Raw genomic sequence first — 22,359 nt, forward strand, 5'->3', positions numbered from 1 at the left:
ACAAATTTTGATAAAAATATTGGATTTTGGCATATTTCTCTGTACAAATTATATTGACCTCTTATACTGTACCTTCCCTAAGATCTTCTATGAAAACTTCAGTTCAAAGATTAAGCCTAATGAATAAAATGTTCATAATGTTTCTTCCATATTTTTGAGAAAAACAGCATAGAGCACACTATGAAAGAAAATGAACTGAGGGTAAAGGACAAACCTTCTGGCCTCAGAACACAGATCCCCTTAATTTAGGGCACACAGGAAGGGACGCAAGACTGTTCACTAAAGGAAACTATTAAGCAAGTACCTGGTCCATTTTATTGACTGCAACTGCCAGCTGTGTTACTCCAAGAGAGCGAACCAATAACCCATGTTCTCGAGTCTGTCCACCAGTCTCGAACCCTGCTTCAAACTCCCCCCTGCTAGCATCCACAACCAAAATAGCCACATCAGCCTAGGTAAGAAAAAAGATGGTTAGGAAAATAATTTCAACAAGAAGAATGGATTATGGATAAATATGGTCCTGAGTGGTCACACAAAAACACATCTTAACCTTCTATGGTCACCAAGAGAATATCAGCATGACTTCAGTTGAATGAGGATTGATTTCTAGATCACTAATGTGGATAGGGAAACAATGAGACATGTACACCACAGTATGGTTAAACAAAAGCTCATGCTCAAATAAATTGGTTAGTCTCTAAGGTGCCACAAGTACTCCTTTTCTTTTTGCGAATACAGACTAACACGGCTGTTACTCTGAAACCAACTTTATTAAAACTATTAACCAGCTGGAGCTACTATTAAAACTACCTGACAGAGCTGTTCCAGTGTGGATTTCAAATGGGCATCAAAGGCCCTGGGTTCTACTAACCAGAGAATGGGTATAAGGAAATACCTTCTCTGTGCCCTCAGGCCTGCCCAGGAACCCTGGGTCCAAGCCAGAGTCCCAATTCATGCCCTTCCTTCACACAAGTGATAAGAGAGATAAGATGAGGTGAGCTGAGCCACACACCAACTGACCCAGAGACATATCATACCTCATCACTCTGTAACGTCATGACAATGCCCAAGCAGCCCCTTAGGTTACAGGGAACTCACATCAGACTCTCGTTTAACCAACCAACCTCACCTCGAAACTGCCAAAGCTGCAACAAATAAAATGTAACCCTCCAAATATCTACAGTTGCCCTAAAAAAAAAATTACGCTCAGGGCTGAAAAATGCATAAACTATTTTATTAACACTGTGTACTGCAGGACAGATCATGGCCTTTGATAGGGCTGCTTTGCATTTTGCAGAACAGCAGTTGGGGATTCCCTCAGAATGGCAAAACTCCCAAATTACTGTAGAGCCATCAGAGTCTGTTCTACACCACCTCTTTATAAACACTTCCTCATAGTGCTGGAGCATGGCAATAGCAGGCCTCCAGTAATCTCCTACAGTAGAACATCACTCAAGCCTCTAATTACATTAAAGGCTAGAATGGCCCCTGGCAGCTGAAGGATGGAAGGAGTGTAAAGGAGAATTAAAGCTTCTTCTGCCCCACCTAATCTTCACCTGCAGACCCGAGCTCTGGTGCATTTGAAGATCTGGACTTGTATATTCTCACCATGTTACTTACTTGTACAGTCATCAATAAGAATCAATAATTTAAATAGAATTAAAGGAAACAGTACAGTTAAGTGCAGCATTTTCCAAAATTTCTGAGATTAAAGATCCCCTTTTCTACTTAAAAAAATAAAAATAAATCATGGACATTCTGTAACATGCATAAGCATCCACACCATAAAAAAAAAAACAGCCCAGTAGATCTACCATAGACTACTTGTATGATTTTGGGCATACAATTTCCCAGTGTGCTACAATTTCTCTATTTGAAAAATTATGATAATATCCACCTTTGTGATGCACTTTGAGACCTTACATAAGGCCCTCTATACTAGTATTGGGTAAGACTCATTATAACAAATATGACTAGGAATTACTTTTCAAACAAATATACAGTAATGAGATTAGAGCCCAAATTTGCTTCTTGCCTGTTACTGAAACTTTGGCAATTATGTCTGCACAATAGTTTAGTCAGACTTTCCTGCGGGCCATTATAGTGTCAGTATCTAAGGCCAACTAACTGGCAAAAATGTAAAGCGGACATTGTAAAATAGGAATTAGTTCTAACAGGAAAGAACACATTACAACACATTTTAACTTCTAACATTCGAACCAGTAACTGGAATATGGACTGTATCGTGCACAGCAGAAGCAGCAGCTCAAAATAGTACTTTGTGAGAACCCAAACTGACTATCCTGACTTCTCTGCAAGTAAATAATCAATTCTGTTAATAGTTTTTTAATTTAAGTCCATGCTTTTAAAGAAAAAAATTATCACACAGATAGATACATACATTTAAATGTAGTTCTGTTAATCTCTCTCATTCAATTTATTTAATTAAAAAACATCTATACAAAGCTGTAGCTGCCATTACTCTCAATCTTACAACATAAACACACTCAGCAACACTGAAAAACCAAACTTTCACGAAGGAACAAATTTAATTCAGCCCAGACAGCCAGCAAGAAAAGCTTCCTTCCATTCCTCATCATTCTGAGAACATACCCTCAAATCCTCTTCAGAAAACCCTATTAAATTGATGGTAGCTTTTGAAGCATGCCTGGTAGGTCACTGAATTCAGGCTATTTCAAGACCACATTGCAAAGCAAGTTCCAGAGTCCCAGGACTCCCACAGAGACTACCCTGCTGGCAGTCCCCTTCATTTCATAACAGGGGAAATCCAGCTCAAGCACCTCAGCAAGACTGCAACTGTGGCAGTATGTCAAGTGGTGATCTCTCTGGCAGGCAGGTCCCAGCCATTCAGGGCTTTAACATGTAACTACCAACACCTGAAACTTCACCCGGAGACCAACAGACAGCAAATGCAAATCCCAGAGCATTAGTGTCATGTGCTTCCAGCAAGATGGCCTGCCCAGTAAGCTAGCCAATACAATCTGCACCAGCTTCAGTCTCCTGAATGTCTTCACCTGTACACCCATATAGTATGTTATCTCCTGTTTTCACTCAAAGCTTCTTACAACACTTTACCCTATACAACTTTTTCAGCACTACCTGTTGAGCAGTACATACATCTCAAGTTTGAATATTTAAAGCTAAACTGTTCTTGGAGTTATCCTAGTGCAAAAAGTATTCAAAGTAGTTCGTTAATGAATGTGAAAACCTTTTACCTCAATATAGTTGACTAACCTAAAATACTGCCTTTAAAATTTCCAGAAAAGAATGTCAGCTTTCAGTTTAGAAAAAGATTAAGACATAAAAATAAAGACTTATTTTTCCCCATATTTTTTCTACAGGTTAGGAAGCACTGAATAAATTTACATTTATGATATTTTGAACAGAACAGAATAAGATTTATTAACTGATAATATGCAGTATATAGAAACTCTGTTAAAGATTCCACTTTTTTTTTTTTTTGGTTTACAAAGGTTAGATTTAAATAAAGTAGAATACTAAATTATAAAACATCACATTATATTTGATAGGTGCAGTTAAGAAATGTTCTCTACCTGTGCAGCTCCTGTGATCATATTTGGGATGAAATCTTTATGGCCTGGAGCATCCATCAATGTAATAACTTTAGTCTTTGTCTCAAATTTGGTCATACCCACATCCATTGTTACTCCCCTTAAATAAAACAAACATGTAATACACCATTGCAACTGCTTCCAAAGTTCACCACACAAAGTTATTAAATAGTAGACTTAACAAATCAGAACACTGTGGCTGCCTTTTGATTTAACCAGAACTAAATTTTGGCTGATTTAATAAGTCTATTTGTGACACTGACTTTCCCTTTCATTGGAGAAACTATCCATCTGCATTGGAATTTCATCTTAAAGAAGTTAAGAAAGCATGTGTTGCTGAGAGAAGTTTTACTCTCCTTCCCCTTTATATGCTGCTTTGCTATGTATAAAGATATTCAAATCTAATTCTGCTATGCCAGGCAGGAGAGATGTATAGTCAGCCAAAAAATGCAGATAGGAAGAGAACAGGCAAACAGTTGAAGTCCTAGAAGCTGACATATGACAGTTGTATACAATAATGGATTATGCCTCGAATCAAAGAACAAGTAGCAAAGTTCAGAATTAACTACTAAAGCGCAAAGCAGCTGTCATATTTTGTAAGTCAGTATTTTGAAGTTCTCCACCCCTGCAAAAATAGGCATCAACAGCAGCAAGAGCACAACCAAGAAAAAATTTCTGCGTATACAACTACAGGAATAAGATTATATTTTCGTAAATGTCCCCCCCATTCACATATGCCTGTTATCATTCAGAAAGGGCAGAATAGTTCTGGACTCAATTCTAAATTTGACTAAATAGCACCCGGAGGAAATTGCCTTGGCCCATCCATTTCTTACTCATGACACCAAATGACAGCAAAGAACTATCTAAATATTTGAGGAGAGCTTCAGAATATTTTAGTTTTAAAATATAGGCTTGAGAGCGGAGAAGGATGAGGGAAAAATCATTCAAGAAGTTCTTAGCCTGTTTTGAGGGTGGAAATTCTCTAAGTTTCCCTTAAAACATGGAATAAATCTTTTATTTACCAAAATAAAGGTGAAAAGACATTGTTTCCACTATGTATGTCCTGATGTTTAAGAACACTTTCGTTTGAAGGCAACATTTAGAAATACTTTATTAACAGATGGCCAAATTCCGTTTAAACTTTGAGACAAAAACATTTTCCACATTTTTGTCTGCAACACTGATTTTTGGTGGAATGGGTTTTTTTGGCCTTTTCGCACACAAGCTTGTACTGAACATATGTACGGGAAAACTGGCATATGCAGAAGTTTAGTTATAGGTATGAACTGCACAAGTTCATTTCTCTTATTTTTTAAAAAGCTAGACGCTCTGCAGCCCACCCCACTCTCTATTCCTCTGCATCAGTTTACATTTTCAAGGTTATCTATGCAACCAGAGGAGCTTGAATAAAATGATACCATGGGTGATGAGCATGACATAAAAATACAATTACATTAGATAAACAAATTTCTCTCTGTGGTTTTAAATGAAACCAGAGATACTGGTGAATACCACAAAAACTGTGGTAAGATATTAATTCTACAGTTTAGTTCATGTTTTTCTGAACACAGAAGGTCATTGTCCACAGATCCAATTTCTATAGTTTTAAAAAGCCATTTTATGAATTTTTTTTAATTATCCACATCACTTCCTCCTCATGTATTTCCTCACTGTAATACAATTTAAAATGCATTACACAGAAAAAATATTTACACATTTTATTTCAATGTAATGTTACTGGCAGGGACTTTTCAAAAATAGTTCTAATATTAATTTAACGAGTCAGATATATTAGACCAAAAATTTCACCTTCCTTAACCTCCTCACCTATGCTGGTGCCTTGATAAAACAAATTCTATCAGCTCCTCATACTGAGGATTTTAACAAAAAAAACCCCAACTTCTCAATGTCATTCCATTTCCACAACCAAGATAAGACACTGACTTTTCTTTCAAAATGGTGTATATCTATGTACACAAAGAGGATGAAATATTTCCTACCAAACATTTTACTCTTAAAACATTTAAAATAGGTAGCACATAGCTAATTAGTAGAATGACATTTTGTAACATGTTACAATCAGAGAGAACATTAGTTCACACTAGGAGATAACTTGCCTACCTTTCTCTTTCTTCCCCAGTTTCATCCAAGACCCATGCATAAGCAAATGAAGCTTTGCCAGCCTTTTTGGATTCCTGCTCGTATTTGTGCATAGTTCGTTTGTTCACGTTGCCCAGAAGGTAGAGTAAATGACCCATTAGAGTACTTTTACCTGCATCAACATGTCCTAAGAAGGGAAGTAACCATTAGACTACTATTACTAATTTACACATTTTAGACTTCATAATACAGCTGGAAAAGAAACACACTGGCAGATATGGGAATCTAATCCCCTGAAGTTTTGTTTTATGCTCATGCAATTCACAGAGTCTGATAATCATACATAGTAGAGAGAGAGAGAGAGAGAGAGAGAGAGAGAGAGAGAGAGAGGGGTTTTCTAGAGAGAAGAAATAGGTGAAGTTTGACAATGATCTCTGTTCTGCCAAACTCATGTTAAAAAGAATAATGCTAAAAAAATGAGTCAACTTTAAAGTATTTTTTATTTTGACAAGATGAGGATGAGGGATAGGCAGAAGGCCTAGTTACTACTTTAATCCATGCAGTGGCTCCCTCCACAGAGGAGGGTAAAGCAGATAGGTTTTTAGTGCAATCCGAGATGTTTCCTTTCCTAAACTGAGGAGCGTCTTGCTTCTGCATCACTCCCAGACTCAACAAGCACACATTTCTGGCCCAAAATGTATTCAATTTGGAATTAAAATAAAGAAAAAAGGGTATTACCTATGACCACTAAATTCAGCAGCTGTTTTCCTTCTTGCCTCTTCTCCAGCTCTGCTTTCACATCTATTTGTTGTCTTGTCTTGCTGGACTTTTTCACTGGAGTAGGTACTGTACTCTGCTCTTCTGGAATCTGAATTGTTTGGGATGGAAGAGCTGATTTAGAGACCAACTCAACTATTCCAGAAGTGACGCTGGAATCTTCAGATGATGGTCTTTTTTGAGGTGTATTAGCACTATGACCATTCTCTTCAGCAATCACACTAGGGAAAGCAAAGAGAAAACAAAGATTTATAGGGAATGTCACTGAAGCCCTACAGCTTCAGAGAACAAAGGGAGTGTCTCTTTACGTACAGTCCAACCCTTCAAATTAAGAATCTCTGATAAGTAGTTAGAGACTATTAAAATGGAAGTGATAAACAACGGAACACAAATGACAGATACAGGCTCTGAATATTCTGCCTGAAAAGCAGCCTGAACAAAAGCAAAAGAAGAAAACATCCCATGTACTATTTGAAATTCAGATAAGACAAAAAAACCCTTCCTCATGGCCACTTCTTTTGATGGGGAGGGAAGAGACAGTTATGAGAAGCAACTAATGAGGGGTTGTCTTTGCTGCAGAGTTAACTTGGACTCTTACCTGGAGGTTGTTCCTAACCTGGCTCCTGTCCATACACAAGAACCTCTCACCCAACTGTGGTGGGTGTTTTACAAACAGCTTAGCTGACTAGTCCTCGGGTACAGGTTAAAGCCTGAGTGTTGCTAATACTTGGGCTGATAATGCACCCACTTTGTTGCATGCATGCAGGCTAAACCACTCGAGTGCTAGGAGTTCTCCAATGCCTTCCCAAAAGTCAGCATTGTTGCCATGTTTATGGAGAGTTGTGTTGGGGAAGGTAGGTTTAATTAAAAAAAAAAAAAAGGAAGAAGGATGGTCTTATGATTAAGACGATGGCCTTGGATTCAGTACATCTGCGGGAAGAGCTGTCTTCCCAACTCTACCACAGATCTTCTGTGTGACCCTGGTTACAGCATTTCCTTTCTCTTTCTGACTCAGTTCCCCATCTGTAAAATAAGGCTAACAATCCCTAATGCACAGAGGTGTCATAAGGATAAATTCATTAATTAGAGTTGCTCAGATACTTATGGTGATGTCCACCACAGAAAAGCCAAACACAGTAAACAAAAACTGAAGACCGAAAAATTTCCCATTGTGGCTTATACCCAGAGCTTCAGAAAAATCTACTCATTCAGTCTCTGTGCATGTAAGCTGCCTGGTGAACTAGGATGGGATCAAAGGTAAGGCATAAGTGCACACAGCAAGATATGAAAGACATCATTAAAAATACTACAGTATTATAGTGTAATGGCCCAAATACATCAAACTACCGAGACTGCACTGTTTTGAACAATTACTGCAAAATACTGCACATCAGAGGGTGACACTGGCCCTTTAAGAGGGAAAAAGCCAATGCACCTGTGACTTCTCAGCTGACCCCCAACTGGGCTTAAAAGAGGACACAGAGACCTGACAGAGTCAGGAGGAGGACAGGTGAGAGCTGCCTGAGGAAGAGAGGAGAGACGCAGCAGCAGCGAGCTGGTACAGTAAGCGACTGGGAAGAGCAAAAGGTTGATGGTGAGGACTGGCCAGAGCTGGGGAACCCCTTGTGGATCAGCCCCTATAAAGAGGGATAAGAACCAGCCTGGTTAAGAGAAGCTGAGCCCAGTACAAGAGGGTTGATACTGAAGGATAGATCCAAGGAGCAGGGGTAGGACTCACAGGCAGACAGGTCTGGTCAGTGGAACACTACAGGGAGTTCTGTTGTGGGATACATGACTTGGGGCTATGGGAGAAAATGTGGGCGAGAAGCAGGTCTTGGAAATCTCAGGTAGGTGGCCTAGAGAATCCAGCCTTGACACAGAGGCTAAAAGGAACTGTGACCAAGTGAATAATGACTCTCGGATAGGTGATCTGGGAACAGTGACCTTTGAATGGGATTGAAGAGCTTCTGCATAGTAAACATTTGTTTTACTTTAGGATTTTTAGAAGAATTGTTTTTGAGAAGATTTGTGGACTGCATCCCTTTAAATTAATAAAAGGTTACAAAACTGCCACTAAGATAAAATATTACTCTTCATGGGTGGATTTCAAGGGGAAACTGAGGCAGGTGTACATGTTCTGCACCAGCTTGCCATTGGAAAGTGCTCCAGGCAGTGCCACATAACCACACTTCACTTTAAAAAAATATTTATAGGGAACAGAAGGATGTTATTGCAATAATCATATCTGTGTCCCCCCCCCCAAACCCCAATACCCTTTTGCCGTTGGCTTTTCTGTAGGCAGATAATTTTATTCATCACTTTTGTCCCAAGAAGGCCTACCAATGGAAGCTAATGCAGTCTCAAGTTGCGTCAGAGTGAGTTTTCATGATTCACTTTCCATTTACCTGTAAGAGTATATTTTTCTGTTTCCTCCCCTTCAGCTTTCATAACCAAAACTACTTTTCCATATACATCAGAATTTTGTGATCAACATGGTGTTCCGCTTCATCCTTTTATCACATGATGGCATCCAACAGTGTAGCTGACTCATTTTCTGCAAGTTTTCAACCCTCTTAGGAATCTCTTTCTTACTTTAGGCCAATGGTTTTCAAGCTGTGATACGTGGACCCCAGGAGGTCCATAGATTATGTCTAAGATTTCCGAAGGGGTCCATACATCCATTTGAAATTTTTTAAGAGTCCACAAATGAAAAAGGGTTGAAAACCACTACTTTGGGCTATTTTCCATGACACAAATTGTAGGGAACAATTTAACCCAGATTTTCTAACTCTTATAATTGTAGTGTCAGAGACAGAATAGCTTATGATCTAGTAAGGTTTCTAACTAAAAAAAATTAAGCCTGGTGAGGACCCACGTTGCACACCTGCAAAGGAAGTCTACCACATGTGATACAGGAAGTGGCATTGGTGATTTCATAGGTCACACTCTTTCCTCAAATTCAGAACTAAACGAAATGGTCCCGTACTGTATCAGGACAACGTGCTGCTGGAGATGCCATCTTCCTGATGAGATCTAAAGCCAAGGCCATGACTTTTGATGGTCATTAAAGACCCTGTCCCCATGGCACCCCATTTAGGTGTGTGTGAGCATTTTTGTCTTGGTTACATTCAAACAAAATAAATTCCCCTTGTAATTTAAACTGAAGAAGCTATTCTTCACTACCTGTGCTAAAGATCTGAAAGAAATGGATCATTAAAACATTCATATTTAAAAGTAGTTAAGGGGGAAAAAATGACAGCATCTGAACTAATCTACAGAAAAATATAACATCGCTCATCCATGCTTGCTTTTACTAGACAATATTTCAAATCAGCACCTATTCTGCATTGTATACCAAAGTCCTTCATTTTTTTTAAATTACTTAAACAAATAGTATGTCAGGTTTAAACTGAATGCCTGTTCTGGAAACAAACCAGTATTACATTCATTTCATTCAAAATCACATTCCCCAATTCCTGTCTGTTTAGACATTTATTTCATAAAACAAAATATATAATTAGTTTTTGCTCCAAATACATATGCACAGAGAACTGTAGTGAGAGAGCTTTTCCCACTACCTGAACAGTAGATTTTAAATATCAGAAGTTATAAAGTAGGCCAAATCAGTTTTGACAGAAGTCATGCATTATTTCGGACTTAAATATGTATACATACTTTACTTGTCCCATCAAGATTAAGAGGCTCTTCCAGCCTTTTCTCTGAGACTTTTTTTTAGGTACTTATACTTCGTAATTTTCACACCCAATGCTTTCAGACTAAAGTGTAATACTTGCACATATTCAAAAGAACAGATATACTTTATATTGGTCTCCTTATGACATTTAAAGATCTAGAGAGAAGTTCTTGCATAAGAAAAGAGGTCAAACTTGACTTTGTAGATGGCGACCCACTACCTCCCCTTTCACTGTCTACATGACTTCTCATGCTAATTAAAAACAAAGGTTAAAAGAGAAGAAACTATATGAAACTGCAATTAATGCAACCCCAAAAGCAGAATTCAGAAGTTTTTCTGCAGCTTTTCAAGCACTGTTCTAGAGATTTTTATACTAAGGCTACCCAAATACCAAGGCAAAGACAAAAAACCAAGAGCACTGAACAACAGATTCAAAAGTTAATCACAGGTTATAACTTTTTTATTGGCTTAACTATATTTATGAAAGTCTCAATTTCTTAGCAGTAATCTTTTATGGCTGTGTAATAATTAGAACTTTCTCAGAAAATTAGTCTTTGATAATTACTTAGAAAATGTAAAGCTTTATATGCTAGGGGATTTTCTTTCTTCAGAGTTCTGGGTGCAATTGCAAGTACAGCAGTCTTTAGGGATCTCAAAATGCACAGTCAAAGAGACCATCAATTTATAGAAGTCATAAATCTCATCATTGGAAGCCTATGTGCACAGCCTCAACTATCCATCCTCATCCAGCAATACTATGAACCTTTTCAATGAGGCCCCTAATGGCTGGCTACCACTTCCCCCCACTTAGTCATTAGCTATGTCACATAAGTACCCTTACCTACAGTTCACTCTCCATGGGACTGAAGAAATTAAAATCAGAATGTCAACTCCAGCGTGGGGAGTCACTCCTCCCTTCCAAATTAGTGGGGAAAAAAAGCTTACTGTTGGAAGTTCTCCCAGAAAAGAAGTCCTGCTGCCATGCGGCAAGGAGCCTTGCCTGAGTCCCCAGAGTGTCCTTCCCTGGTAATGCAGATTTGAAACAGTGGACACTTAAACAAAACCTTTCCTCATTTCACTTCTGTGAGAGCTGCATGATGGGAACTGGGAAGGGGACTTGGGAAACACGAGGAGGGAAAGATTTTATAAAGGAGGGTTTGGAGACTCTTGAGGAGTGACACACTAGGTGTGCTGGTTGCAAAGGGAGATGAAAGCACAATAGGGAAGAAAGGAAAGGAGGTGAGGTAAAAGGGGATGAGGGTAAAAGGAAGAGAAACTATAGAAGAAAAATGGAATGGAGAAAAATTACGCTGAGTAGCTGATGTAAGGTAGAAAAGGAATAAAGAAAGGAGAAAAGGAAAGAAAAAGTAAGTAAAGTCACAATCTTAAGATTATTAAATGTATTCATTTGTATACTTACATTTTGGTTTGAGTATAAACCTAAGAGTAATAAGGGGAGGGGAGATTTGGGAATTCAAGGATCAGGATTGGAGAAGCAGAAGGGAGTGTGATGGTGCAATTGAAGATGGGAGGAAGGAGAAAATGGGCTTTGCAAAGTGGAGGGTCAGGCAAATAGGTTGGGGGACCTGCTTATAAATGGGACAGGGAAAATTGAGGCGCTTGGGAAATAGAGTGAGGGGCTCAGTTAATCAAATCCAAGTTCTCAACTTGACCCAAAACTTTATTTCAGGTACTATGATGTCACTGCTAGAAGAGGAAGCACCACAATGACATTTTATCAAACACATGACAATATTGCCACAACACGAGACATTACTATCACTGATGCAACACCATGATGTGAATAGAAGCATCAAGATGATGAATCATAGTACCAAATACTCATGGAGCCTCAGTTGAAAAACCGGAAGCTGTATTTAAATTGATTATCAAACTTCCCTCAAATAGGCAAAAAGCAAAAAAACTATGAAAAAGTGAAGCAGTTCAAAACACAGTAGGATGAAACTCTTTCATTAATTTATGGAAGGAAAAGAAGCTTCAACAACCTCTATCCTAGAAGAATTCTCGAAGTGCTTACGCAGTTGAGTGTTCTCAAATAATACATGCATACACCACTTTGTGATCTATGTACTTTTAGAGACCGATGTGTTAGAATGTCTGTCTGTCTCAATACTGCAAATTAAGTAAAATGCAACAGAAAATGTGCAGTTCCATCTGTTTGGTTTAATTGTGTGAATGCATTATAAAATGTGCAATTTCTTCTGTTACGGTTTAATTATGTGAATTTCAGTTAAATATTCTTTGTAATCTTCCAGTCACCAGGGATACTAAACCTCTTTTGTACAGCAAGCTCTCTTTGGGAAACTTACATTTATTAAGGAAGCTCTCCAAATTGGTTTGCCCATTCCAAATCATAGTTACACACATTTGGTCAGCATGGCTGAAATAATCCTCATTTCCTTACATTTGCTTTGGTTTCTTTCATGAATTCCGGCACAGACAGAAAATGGTAATATTTTCTTTAGTTAGTGGAGCAGAGAAGCAGTTTGTCAGAAATGAACAAACCACATTTTTCCAGGATAATCCCTGTAAAATATCCACCAACACCAAGAAAGGCAACCAGAACTCTATAAGAAATTCACAACTGCCAGTAACCATCCATTTGTTTTAATAAGCTTCTTTAAAGAAGAAAAGATCACACTTTATATTAAGGTTCCATTTACAGAGTTTATAAGGGATAAAGTATTTATAAAATATTTTAATAAATGCTTAATTGATTGTTATGGAGTCCAACAGATTCCTTATAACCTTCTGTAACAGTGAAGTGCATTAATGGCTATAAGCACATACTAATCTCTGTAGTGCACTTATAAAAAAAAAATCTATTTTTTAAACCTTTCTAAGCCATTTATAAATGGAACCTTAACATCAAGAGTGACCAAGGAAAGCTAATAAAGAATCTTTCATAGGTATTAATAAACTTTGCAATTCCCCCGATCCTAAACAACATACTATTATGCTTTCAGTATTCCAGATCATACTAGTGTAAAAGAAAACACTGCAGTACAGAGACTCAGTGTTGGCTTTTTTGTTTGTTTCAAGTTCAGAACTACATGTGTAACAGCTGCAAAGGAGTGATAAGCTTGTAAAGCAACACTCATATTTTGGCTAACGACTCTGGGTCTAGCTACAGGCACCGCCACTAGGCTTCCTACAGACTAAACTGTCCATTGTACGGCCTTCTCCAACCTGACTATGCATGTAAAACACAAATCTGATCAACTAACCCTCCAAAAAGTGCTCCTTGTTTGCCAGGATGCTTCTCTGGCCGTCTAGCAGGACTCTCTTCAGATCTCACATCTTACATAATCAATAATGACCTTTCCATGACTCCACTAGAGTAAAGCTCCATTAAGAAGGCAGGCTCCATTCAAATAATGGTAGCTTTTTGCACAGAACAAAGCCTTCCCCCATCCTAATTAGTGCATCACTTCTATAATGTTCCCAACTATTTTTAAAGGAAGTACTGCGTGAGAAATTAAACCTCTCTCAGAATACAGAGCATTCAAACTCAGCTGGATGACAAGCAGCTACTTCAGAGTTGAAGACTGCTAGCATACAAAACAGCACCACCACTAAAAGGGAGGCATATACAGTTCCAGTTTAGGGTCACTAGAGAAGAGAAAGGGATAGTGACAACCCTGCCAAAACTACTGATGATTTCAAGAAGGAAATGGACCACCAGCTGCCTATCCTGAATTTACTTTAGCCTCTGGATATGGGAGTAGTCCTCCAGAGTTTACCTCCCTGTTGCCCCAAGAAATGGACAACACAGGAACTCAAAGTGTGGCTGTTGTTGAACCAACGGTACATGCATGGTCAGCTCCAAAATGCTTTTTTTTAATATGAAGAATATTTTTAATTGTGATTTTTGTTGGTCATTTAAAAAACAAAATTATCCCTACAATCCTTATAGGACTGTTGAAGGATGGAGAGCTTTATCACTTCCATCTACTTTTTCTCTTTCTTTTTTAGAAACTTTTACTCAGAGCAACGAGTTTTACCACTTCCCATGCAGAACCACAGACTATAAAAGGTGCCATAGGAAACACTAGAGAGGGAGGGTGATCTTCTGTCCGTACTGAAGTCAATGAGAGTTTTGTCACTGATTTCAATAGGGAAAAGATTTCATCCAGAGTCACTGGTTACTATGAATAGACATGTGTCACTGGTCATGTCTTAATTCTATTTCACAGATTCCCCAGCAGTAGTGGCAGGATTTTGAAAGACTCAAGGAGTTACATGTTAGATTCAACTTCCAACTCACATATTATAATTTGCTCCAGGTAAGTAGCTAAAAGTAGTTATTGCCACCTGATGAATATTCAGCGGCCTGTGGGAAATTATAGTCTCAGTGCAGTGCCCCATGAGTTGACACCATATTACAAAACCACTATCACAATTGGAATTAATTGCCCTTAGATAGCACGGTTGATGGACAATATAGAAAATCCTGTAACAGACAGAATTGCCAACTTTCTTGGCAGTCTTAGCAGAGGCAGAACACAGAATGCACATGAACACTCTCTCATTTCTAAAATGATCACTCCAGAGCAGAGTTGTACACACTGATGAGCCGTGCAGGGCAGTTTTTTCTGCTGGTGCTTGTGATGTCCTTTTTCTGATTCAGACACTTAACATGCTGCTAAATTTTTCCTATCAAATGAATGAGTTTTACTATGGAAGAAAGCTGACATCCCACACAATGCTCTCATAGCTCAACTTCACTCTCCCTTTATTCCTGATATATTTCTAAAACTACATCTTCCACTAACTTTCTTTTTTAAATACATAAAAAAAGGAATAGGAGATTCTACTATTGCAATGTATGACACTTAGCTATTAGTCGCTCACTATTAACGATTCATCTCTCTGAACTCAAATTATTTTCAGAACTGTTTTCTTTAATCTGTTTGGTCTTTAATCTGTGAAAGGAAAGACTACTACTCAACAATGCCTAATTTAATCTGACCCTCCTAATTTTGCTCAATCATCGTATTATTTTAAAGAAAGCACAAAAATGGCCAAATTCTGCCTTCTAATATCATGTGTATAGGCCTTCCACTTTAGGCAATGGAAGCTGCATGTGCAATGGAGGGCAATTAGCCTGAAGTGATTATTTTCTCCATAAATTATGTTCTCGTTGTTTAAGCTATTTCCTTTCAATGAATAACCAATTATAGTTTTTAGTGACTTGTCTCATAATTCCATTTAGAAAATTTATTTTTAAATAAACTAGCCTCCAGAAAGATAAGCGTTAGCATTCTATGAAGCGGATGTTTAAATAATCTGACTAGTTGATATCTCTGCACTATTCATAGTGAAAGGATTTGTTAAACTCACAACGTGAGATGCCTTCTTCTGAAAGTAATTATGAGTCAAACAAGAAGCCAAGATGGTTAGTTTTGCAGAATGTACACTAAAAACTCTGTAAAAATATATAAAAAAGAAGTAAACTTGCTACAGGTGCACCAGTCTGAAAGAAGAACTGTTAAAGTATCTTGAGGTATAAAGCTTGGTTTACCTTGGAACTTCAAATCCCATAGCTTGTTTCTTTCCAGACACAGTCATTTTGGTAACTTTCGGCACAATTTTAGAATCGATTCTGGTTGACTGGGAATCTCTTGGTTTTCCTAGCAGCAGAAAAATTAAAGTGTGAACTTAAAATTGGAACTAACATTGATGGAATAATAGAAGATTTTACATATTAAACTCCTAATGTAATCCATTTTCTGGCAGCCCAGAAAGTGTGAATTTCACACTTAAAGTAAAATACAAACATTTTCATTGTGTATCTACAATGTAATTACCCATGGGACGACATAAACAAATGTATTTCCAGTGAAAGGCTCTATTGTTTCTCCACTGATTTAGATGCAGACAGTGTCATTCAAAAGTTACATAATTTATTTTATAGAGTTTTTGCAGAAGTTCGAGGGTATCTTCCCACAGACAATGAGAATGAAAAAAAGTTCTGTACTTGATTCACTGGCTAGCAGAGTGGAGTTGATTTGTTCTTGTTGAATGTATGTATCTTAAATGAGAGAGTTTCAGGTCACATATTTTTACTACTATTTAAAACTAAACAAACCAAACCAAACATATAATACGGTTTTACTTTGAAATATGTGAACTGGTATTCCAGTGGTCCTGCAAAACCTAACAAATTTTCAATCAAATTCCTTTGAAGGCTGTGCAAAAGGGTCATTGACCTCTGAAAGAGAAGAATCTCACAATCCCAGCAACCTGCTTCTTAAGTCATGGCTCTGAGATGCAGTCATATTGTCCAATAAACCAGTAATTCTAATTTTCAACACCAAATGAACAATTCTTTCTTGATGAATAAGTATTTAAATTGTTCTGCCTGACTATAGTAAGATGGGTTAAGAGTCGTTTGATCCTACCACTCAATGGTTAATTTTTATTGTATTTTAAGCACGACAGCTATATCTTCAAAACCACACAATCAAATTGCTATACAGGTTATATATAATTGTGGTCAAAGCTCTTAAAGTTATGTTTCAGGTGAGGAAACAGAATACCACAGACAGTTCTTTAATAGAGAGCAAGTCAAAAGAGCATGTGCATTTTTTTTATTTTTTTTTTTTTTTTAAGATCCCACAACTGGTCACAACATTAAATAATGAGTTTATGAGATAATAATGAGTTTATCTTCATCTCTCTTTGCTCAATTTTCCCCACCTTTAAAATGGGGATAATGATGTTCACTTTTATTTGTAAAGCATTTGGAGATCTATGGGTGAAATGTGCTTACAAGAGCTAAGTATATTAATACAAGGATTTTTTTATGTGTGTGTATATATATACACTGAGAAAAACTGCAAATTTTTAGATTTAAAAAACTTTATTCAAATATGAAAAATAATAATTGGTTTTGATCAAGCACACACACACATCCAGAGGAGTTGTAAATAAGGGATAAAATAAAATAAAACGCAAGAAAATAAAGGAGTGATAGACACGAAAAACTCAGAGTTACTTATGACATATGCATGAGATGCTATTAAGTTTATGGATCATACACAAATACAATTCAGCTAGTAATGCATAAATTATACAACTGTCTAAAATAAATGGTGGGGATTGAAACCTTCTCATGTTGCATGGCTCATAGACCACTGGTTGAAAACAAAGTATTTGTTTGGTTTTAAAGCACTTACACAGGTCAACTAAAGACTATCTAAACTGAGAGCTATTCAACCTGAAAAATTACATCATTTTGCTTTTCTCTTCCCACTGACATCTCTCTAGCAGCCATATCTCAAAATGCTTATTTAATTTAATTTTATTACTTCTTACCCCATTAATGCCTTAAAAACTAAAACTTAAATCCTAAAAAAAAATCTGATTTTAGAATCCGTAATTATATTTCTTTTTGTAGCTCACAGAAAACTAGTATCCAGCCCCCCCAGAGAAAAGTTTTAACATAAGAATGGCCATAGTGGATCAGATCAATGGTCCATCTAGCCCAGTATCCTGTCTTCCGCCAGCGGCCAGTGCCAGATGCTTCAGAGGAATGCACAGAACAGGGCAATTTATTGAGTGACCCATCACCAGTCATCCAGTCCCAGCTTCTGGCAGTCAGAGGTTTAGGGACACCCAGAGCGTGGGGTTGTGTCCCTGATCATCTTGGCCATTATCTTTGAAAACTCATGGCAATCGGGGCAAGTCCCGGACGACTGGAAAAAGGCTAATGTAGTGCCCATCTTCAAAAAAGGGAAGGAGAAGGATCCTGGGAACTACAGGCCAGTCAGCCTCACCTCAGTCCCTGGAAAAATCACGGAGCAGGTCCTCAAGGAATCAATTCTGAAGCACTTAGAGGAGAGGAAAGTGATCAGGAACAGTCAGCATGGATTCACCAAGGGCAAGTCATGCCTGGCTAATGTAATTGCCTTCTATGACGAGATAACTGGTCCTGTGGATGAAGGGAAAGCAGTGGATGTGTTGTTCCTTGACTTTAGCAAAGCTTTTGACATAGTCTCCCACAGTATTCTTGCCAGCAAGTTAAAGAAGTATGGGCTGGATGAATGGACTATAAGGTGGACAGAAAGCTGGCTAGATTGTTGGGCTCAACGGGTAGTGATCAATGGCTCCATGTCTAGTTGGCAGCCGGTATCAAGTGGAGTGCCCCAAGGGTCGGTCCTGGGGCCGGTTTTGTTCAATATCTTCATAAATGATCTGGAGGATGGTGTGGATTGCACCCTCAGCAAGTCTGCAGATGACACTAAACTGGGAGGAGAGGTAGATACGCTGGAGGGTAGGGATAGGATACAGAGGGACCTAGATAAATTAGAGGATTGGGCCAAAAGAAATCTGATGAGGTTCAACAAGGACAAGTGCAGAGTCCTGCACTTAGGATGGAAGAATCCCATGCACTGCTACAGACTAGAGACCGAATGGCTAGGCAGCAGTTCTGCGGAAAAGGACCTAGGGGTTACAGTGGACGAGAAGCTGGATATGAGTCAACAGTGTGCCGTTGTTGCCAAGAAGGCCAATGGCATTTTGGGATGTATAAGTAGGGGCACTGCCAGCAGATCGAGGGACGTGATCGTTCCCCTCTATTCGACACTGGTGAGGCCTCATCTGGAGTACTGTGTCCAGTTTTGGGCCCCACACTACAAGAAGGATGTGGAAAAATGGGAAAGAGTCCAGTGGAGGGCAACAAAAATGATTAGGGGACTGGAACACATGACTTATGAGGAGAGGCTGAGGGAACTGGAGATGTTTAGTCTATGGAAGAGAAGAATGAGTGCGGATTTGATAGCTGCTTTCAACTACCTGAAAGGGGGTTCCAAAGAGGATGGCTCTAGACTGTTCTCAGTGGTAGCAGATGACAGAACAAGGAGTAATGGTCTCAAGTTGCAGTGGGGGAGATTTAGGTTGGATATTAGGAAAAACTTTTTCACTAAGAGGGTGGTGAAACACTGGAATGTGTTACCTAAGGAGGTGGTGGAATCTCCTTCCTTAGAAGTTTTTAAGGTCAGGCTTGACAAAGCCCTGGCTGGGATGATTTAATTGGGGATCAGCCCTGCTTTGAGCAGGGGGTTGAACTAGATGACCTCCTGAGGTCCCTTCCAACCCTGATATTCTATGATTCTAATGGCCATTGATCAACCTATGGTATGAACTTACCTAATTCTTTTTTTGAACCCAGTTATACTTTGGGCCTTCACAACATCCCCTGGCAACCAGTTCCACAGGTTGACTGTGCATTGTATGAAGGAAGTATTTCCTTATGTTTGCTTTAAAACTGTTGAGTTATTAACTTCATTGGGTGATTCCTGGTTCTTGTGTTCACTGAAGGAATAAATAACACTTCCTTATTCACTTTCTCCACAACATTCATGACTTTATAGATCTCTATCATATCCCCCTTGTTGTCTCTTTTCTAAGATGAACCATTCCAGTCTTTTTAATCTCTCCTCTTGTGGAAGTGGTTACAAACCCCTAACCATTTCTGTTGCCCTTTCTGTACTTTTTCCAGTTCTAGCATACTTTTTTTCAGATGGGGTGACCAGAATTGCACACAGTACTGAAGTTGTGGGAGAATCACGGATTTATATACTGGCATTCTGTGTTCCCCTTATGATCTATCTACCCCTTTACTAAAGGTTCCTAACATTCTATTAGCTTTTTTTGACTCCGTTACACATTGAGCTGATCTTTTCAGAGAACTGTCCACAATGACTCCAAGATCTTTTTCTTGAGTGCTAACAGCTCATTTAGATTACATTTTGTATGTATAGTTGGAATTATGTAAATTACTGTGCATTTATCAACAGTGAATTTCATCTGTCATTTTGTTCCCCAGCCACCAGTTTTGTGAGATCCCCCTGTAATTCTTTGCAGTCCACTTTGGACTTAACTATACTGAGTCATTTTTATTGTCTGCAAACTTTGCCACCTCACTGTTTACCCGTTTCCAGATCATTTATAAAAAATTTTTTAACTACACCAGTCCCAGCACAAATCCTCAAGGGACTCCGTTATTTACCTCTCTCCACTGTGAAAACTGACCTTTTATTTCTACCCTTTGTTTTCTTTCTTTTAACCAGTTACTGATCCATGAGAGGATCTTCTCTCTTTTCCCATGACAGGCTTACTTTGCTTAAGAGCCTTTGGTGAGGAACCTTGTCAAAGGCTTTCTGAAAGTCCAAGTACAGTATATCCACTGGATCACCCTTGTCCATGTTTGTTGATTCCCTCAAAGAATTCTAATAGATTGGTGAGACATAATTTCCTTTGACTCTTCCCCATCATATCATGTTCATCTGTGTCTCTGTTTGCAATTATAGTAAAGAACAGAATTATCAGTTTCCCTGGTACTGACATTAGGCTTACTGGGCTGCAATTGCCATTATTACCGATGGAGCCATTTTATAAAAATAGGTGTTACATTAGCTATCCTCCAGTCATCTGGTACAGAGGCTGATTAAACAATAGATTATATACCAGAGTTAGTAGTACTGCAATTTCATACCTCAGTTCCTTCAGAACTCTTGGGTGAATACCATCTGGTCCTGGTGACTTCTTACTGTTTAATTTACCAATTTGTTCCAAAACCTCCTCTACTGATCTGTCACTTAGGCTATGTCTACACTATCACGGTAAGTCAACCTACGCAATGCAACTTCAGCTACGTGAATAATGTAGCTGTAGTCGACCTTAGGTCAAGTTACCGCAGGGTCTACACCACAGGGGGTCAACAGGAGAAACTCTCCCATCGACTTACCTCACTCTTCTCATCGGGGGTAGAATACAGGGGTCAAATACAGGGGTTGACTGAAGAACGATCTGCTGTTAATTTGGCGTGTCTTCACTAGACCCGTTAAATCGACCGCCGGTTGATCGATCTCAGAGCCTCAATCCCGGCTGTAGTGTAGATGTGGTCTTAGAAAGCATAGCTCAGATCTGGGAATCTCCCTCACATCCTCTGCAGTGAAGACCATTTTAAAGAATTCTTTTAGCATCTCCACAACAGCCTTGTCTTTCTTGAGTGCTCCTTTAGCATCTCAATCATCCAGTGGCCTCACTGATTGTTTTGCAGGCTTTCTGCTTCGGATGAACTTTTTAAAAAATTGCTATTACTTTGTGTGTCTTTTACTAGTTACTCTTCAAATTCTTTTTTGGCCAGCCTAATTATACTTTTATTCTTGACTTGCCAGAGTTTATGTTCCATTCTATTTTCCTCAGTAGGATCTGACTTCCAATTTTTTAAAGATGTCTTTTTGTCTCTAACCACCTCTTTAACTCTGCTGTTTAGAGACAGTAGCATTTTTTCATGCTCTTACTTTTTTTTTTGTTGTTGTTGTTACATTTGGTGTGTGTGTAGACACACACACACACACACACACACTTTGAGCCTCTATTATGGTATTTTAAAAAAAAAATTCATGTAGCTTGCAGGCATTTCACTCTTGTGACTGTTCCTATTAATTTCCATTTAACTAACTACACATTTTTGTGTTGTTCCCCTTTTTGAAGTAAAAGGTTACTGTGGTTATCATCTTTGGCATTTCCCCTGTACAAGGATGTTACATTTAATTACATTATAGTCACTATTACCAAGTGATTCAGCTATATTCACCTCTTGGACCAGAATCTGTGCACCACTTAGGACTAAATCAAGAATTGCCTCTCCCCTTGGAGCAGCTAGTCCTGGAACCCACAAGAAGCAGTCTTTAACAGCGTCTAAACATTTTATCTCTCTATCCCGTCCTGAGGTGACATGTTCCCAGTTAATACAGGGATAACTGAAATTTCCTGTTATTACTGGGTTTTCTATTATTGTAGCCTCTCTAATCTCCCTGAGCATTTCACAATCACCATTCTGGTTAGGTGGTCATTAATATATTACTACTGCTATACTCATTATTCAAGCACAGAATTTCTATCCATAGAGATTCTATGGTACAGTTTGATTTATTTAAGATTTTACTATATTTGACTCTATGTTTTCTTTCACTTATAGTGCCACTCCCCACCAGTGCGACCTACTCTGTCATTCCTATATATTTTATACTCTGGTATTACCGTATTCCATTGATTATCATTGTTCACTCAAGTTCTGTGATGCCTATTACATCAATATCCTCATTTACTACAAAGCTCTCGAGATCACCAATCTTACTTAGCATTGTAGCATTTGTA

At 38.4% G+C, this 22,359-nt stretch overlaps 1 protein-coding gene across 4 annotated transcripts in view; it reads right to left on the reverse strand.

Annotated features, from left to right (window-relative positions):
- The window catches only part of HBS1L (HBS1 like translational GTPase), a 115,488-nt gene that overhangs the window by 20,803 nt on the left and 72,326 nt on the right, over nt 1–22,359 (reverse strand). For 3 of the 4 annotated variants that reach the window (XM_007058053.4, XM_037894826.2, XM_037894824.2), the window contains 5 exons: nt 15,713–15,821; nt 6,435–6,694; nt 5,718–5,883; nt 3,576–3,693; nt 305–451 (listed from right to left, as the gene is read on the reverse strand). In XM_007058053.4, coding sequence (XP_007058115.4) covers nt 305–451; nt 3,576–3,693; nt 5,718–5,883; nt 6,435–6,694; nt 15,713–15,821 — 800 coding nt within the window. The remainder of the gene's footprint in view (nt 1–304; nt 452–3,575; nt 3,694–5,717; nt 5,884–6,434; nt 6,695–15,712; nt 15,822–22,359) is intronic. The other variant, XM_037894825.2, reaches the window with a different exon arrangement.

The sequence above is a fragment of the Chelonia mydas genome, chromosome 3 (assembly GCF_015237465.2).
Source record: "Chelonia mydas isolate rCheMyd1 chromosome 3, rCheMyd1.pri.v2, whole genome shotgun sequence".
Lineage (NCBI taxonomy): Eukaryota > Metazoa > Chordata > Testudines > Cheloniidae > Chelonia > Chelonia mydas.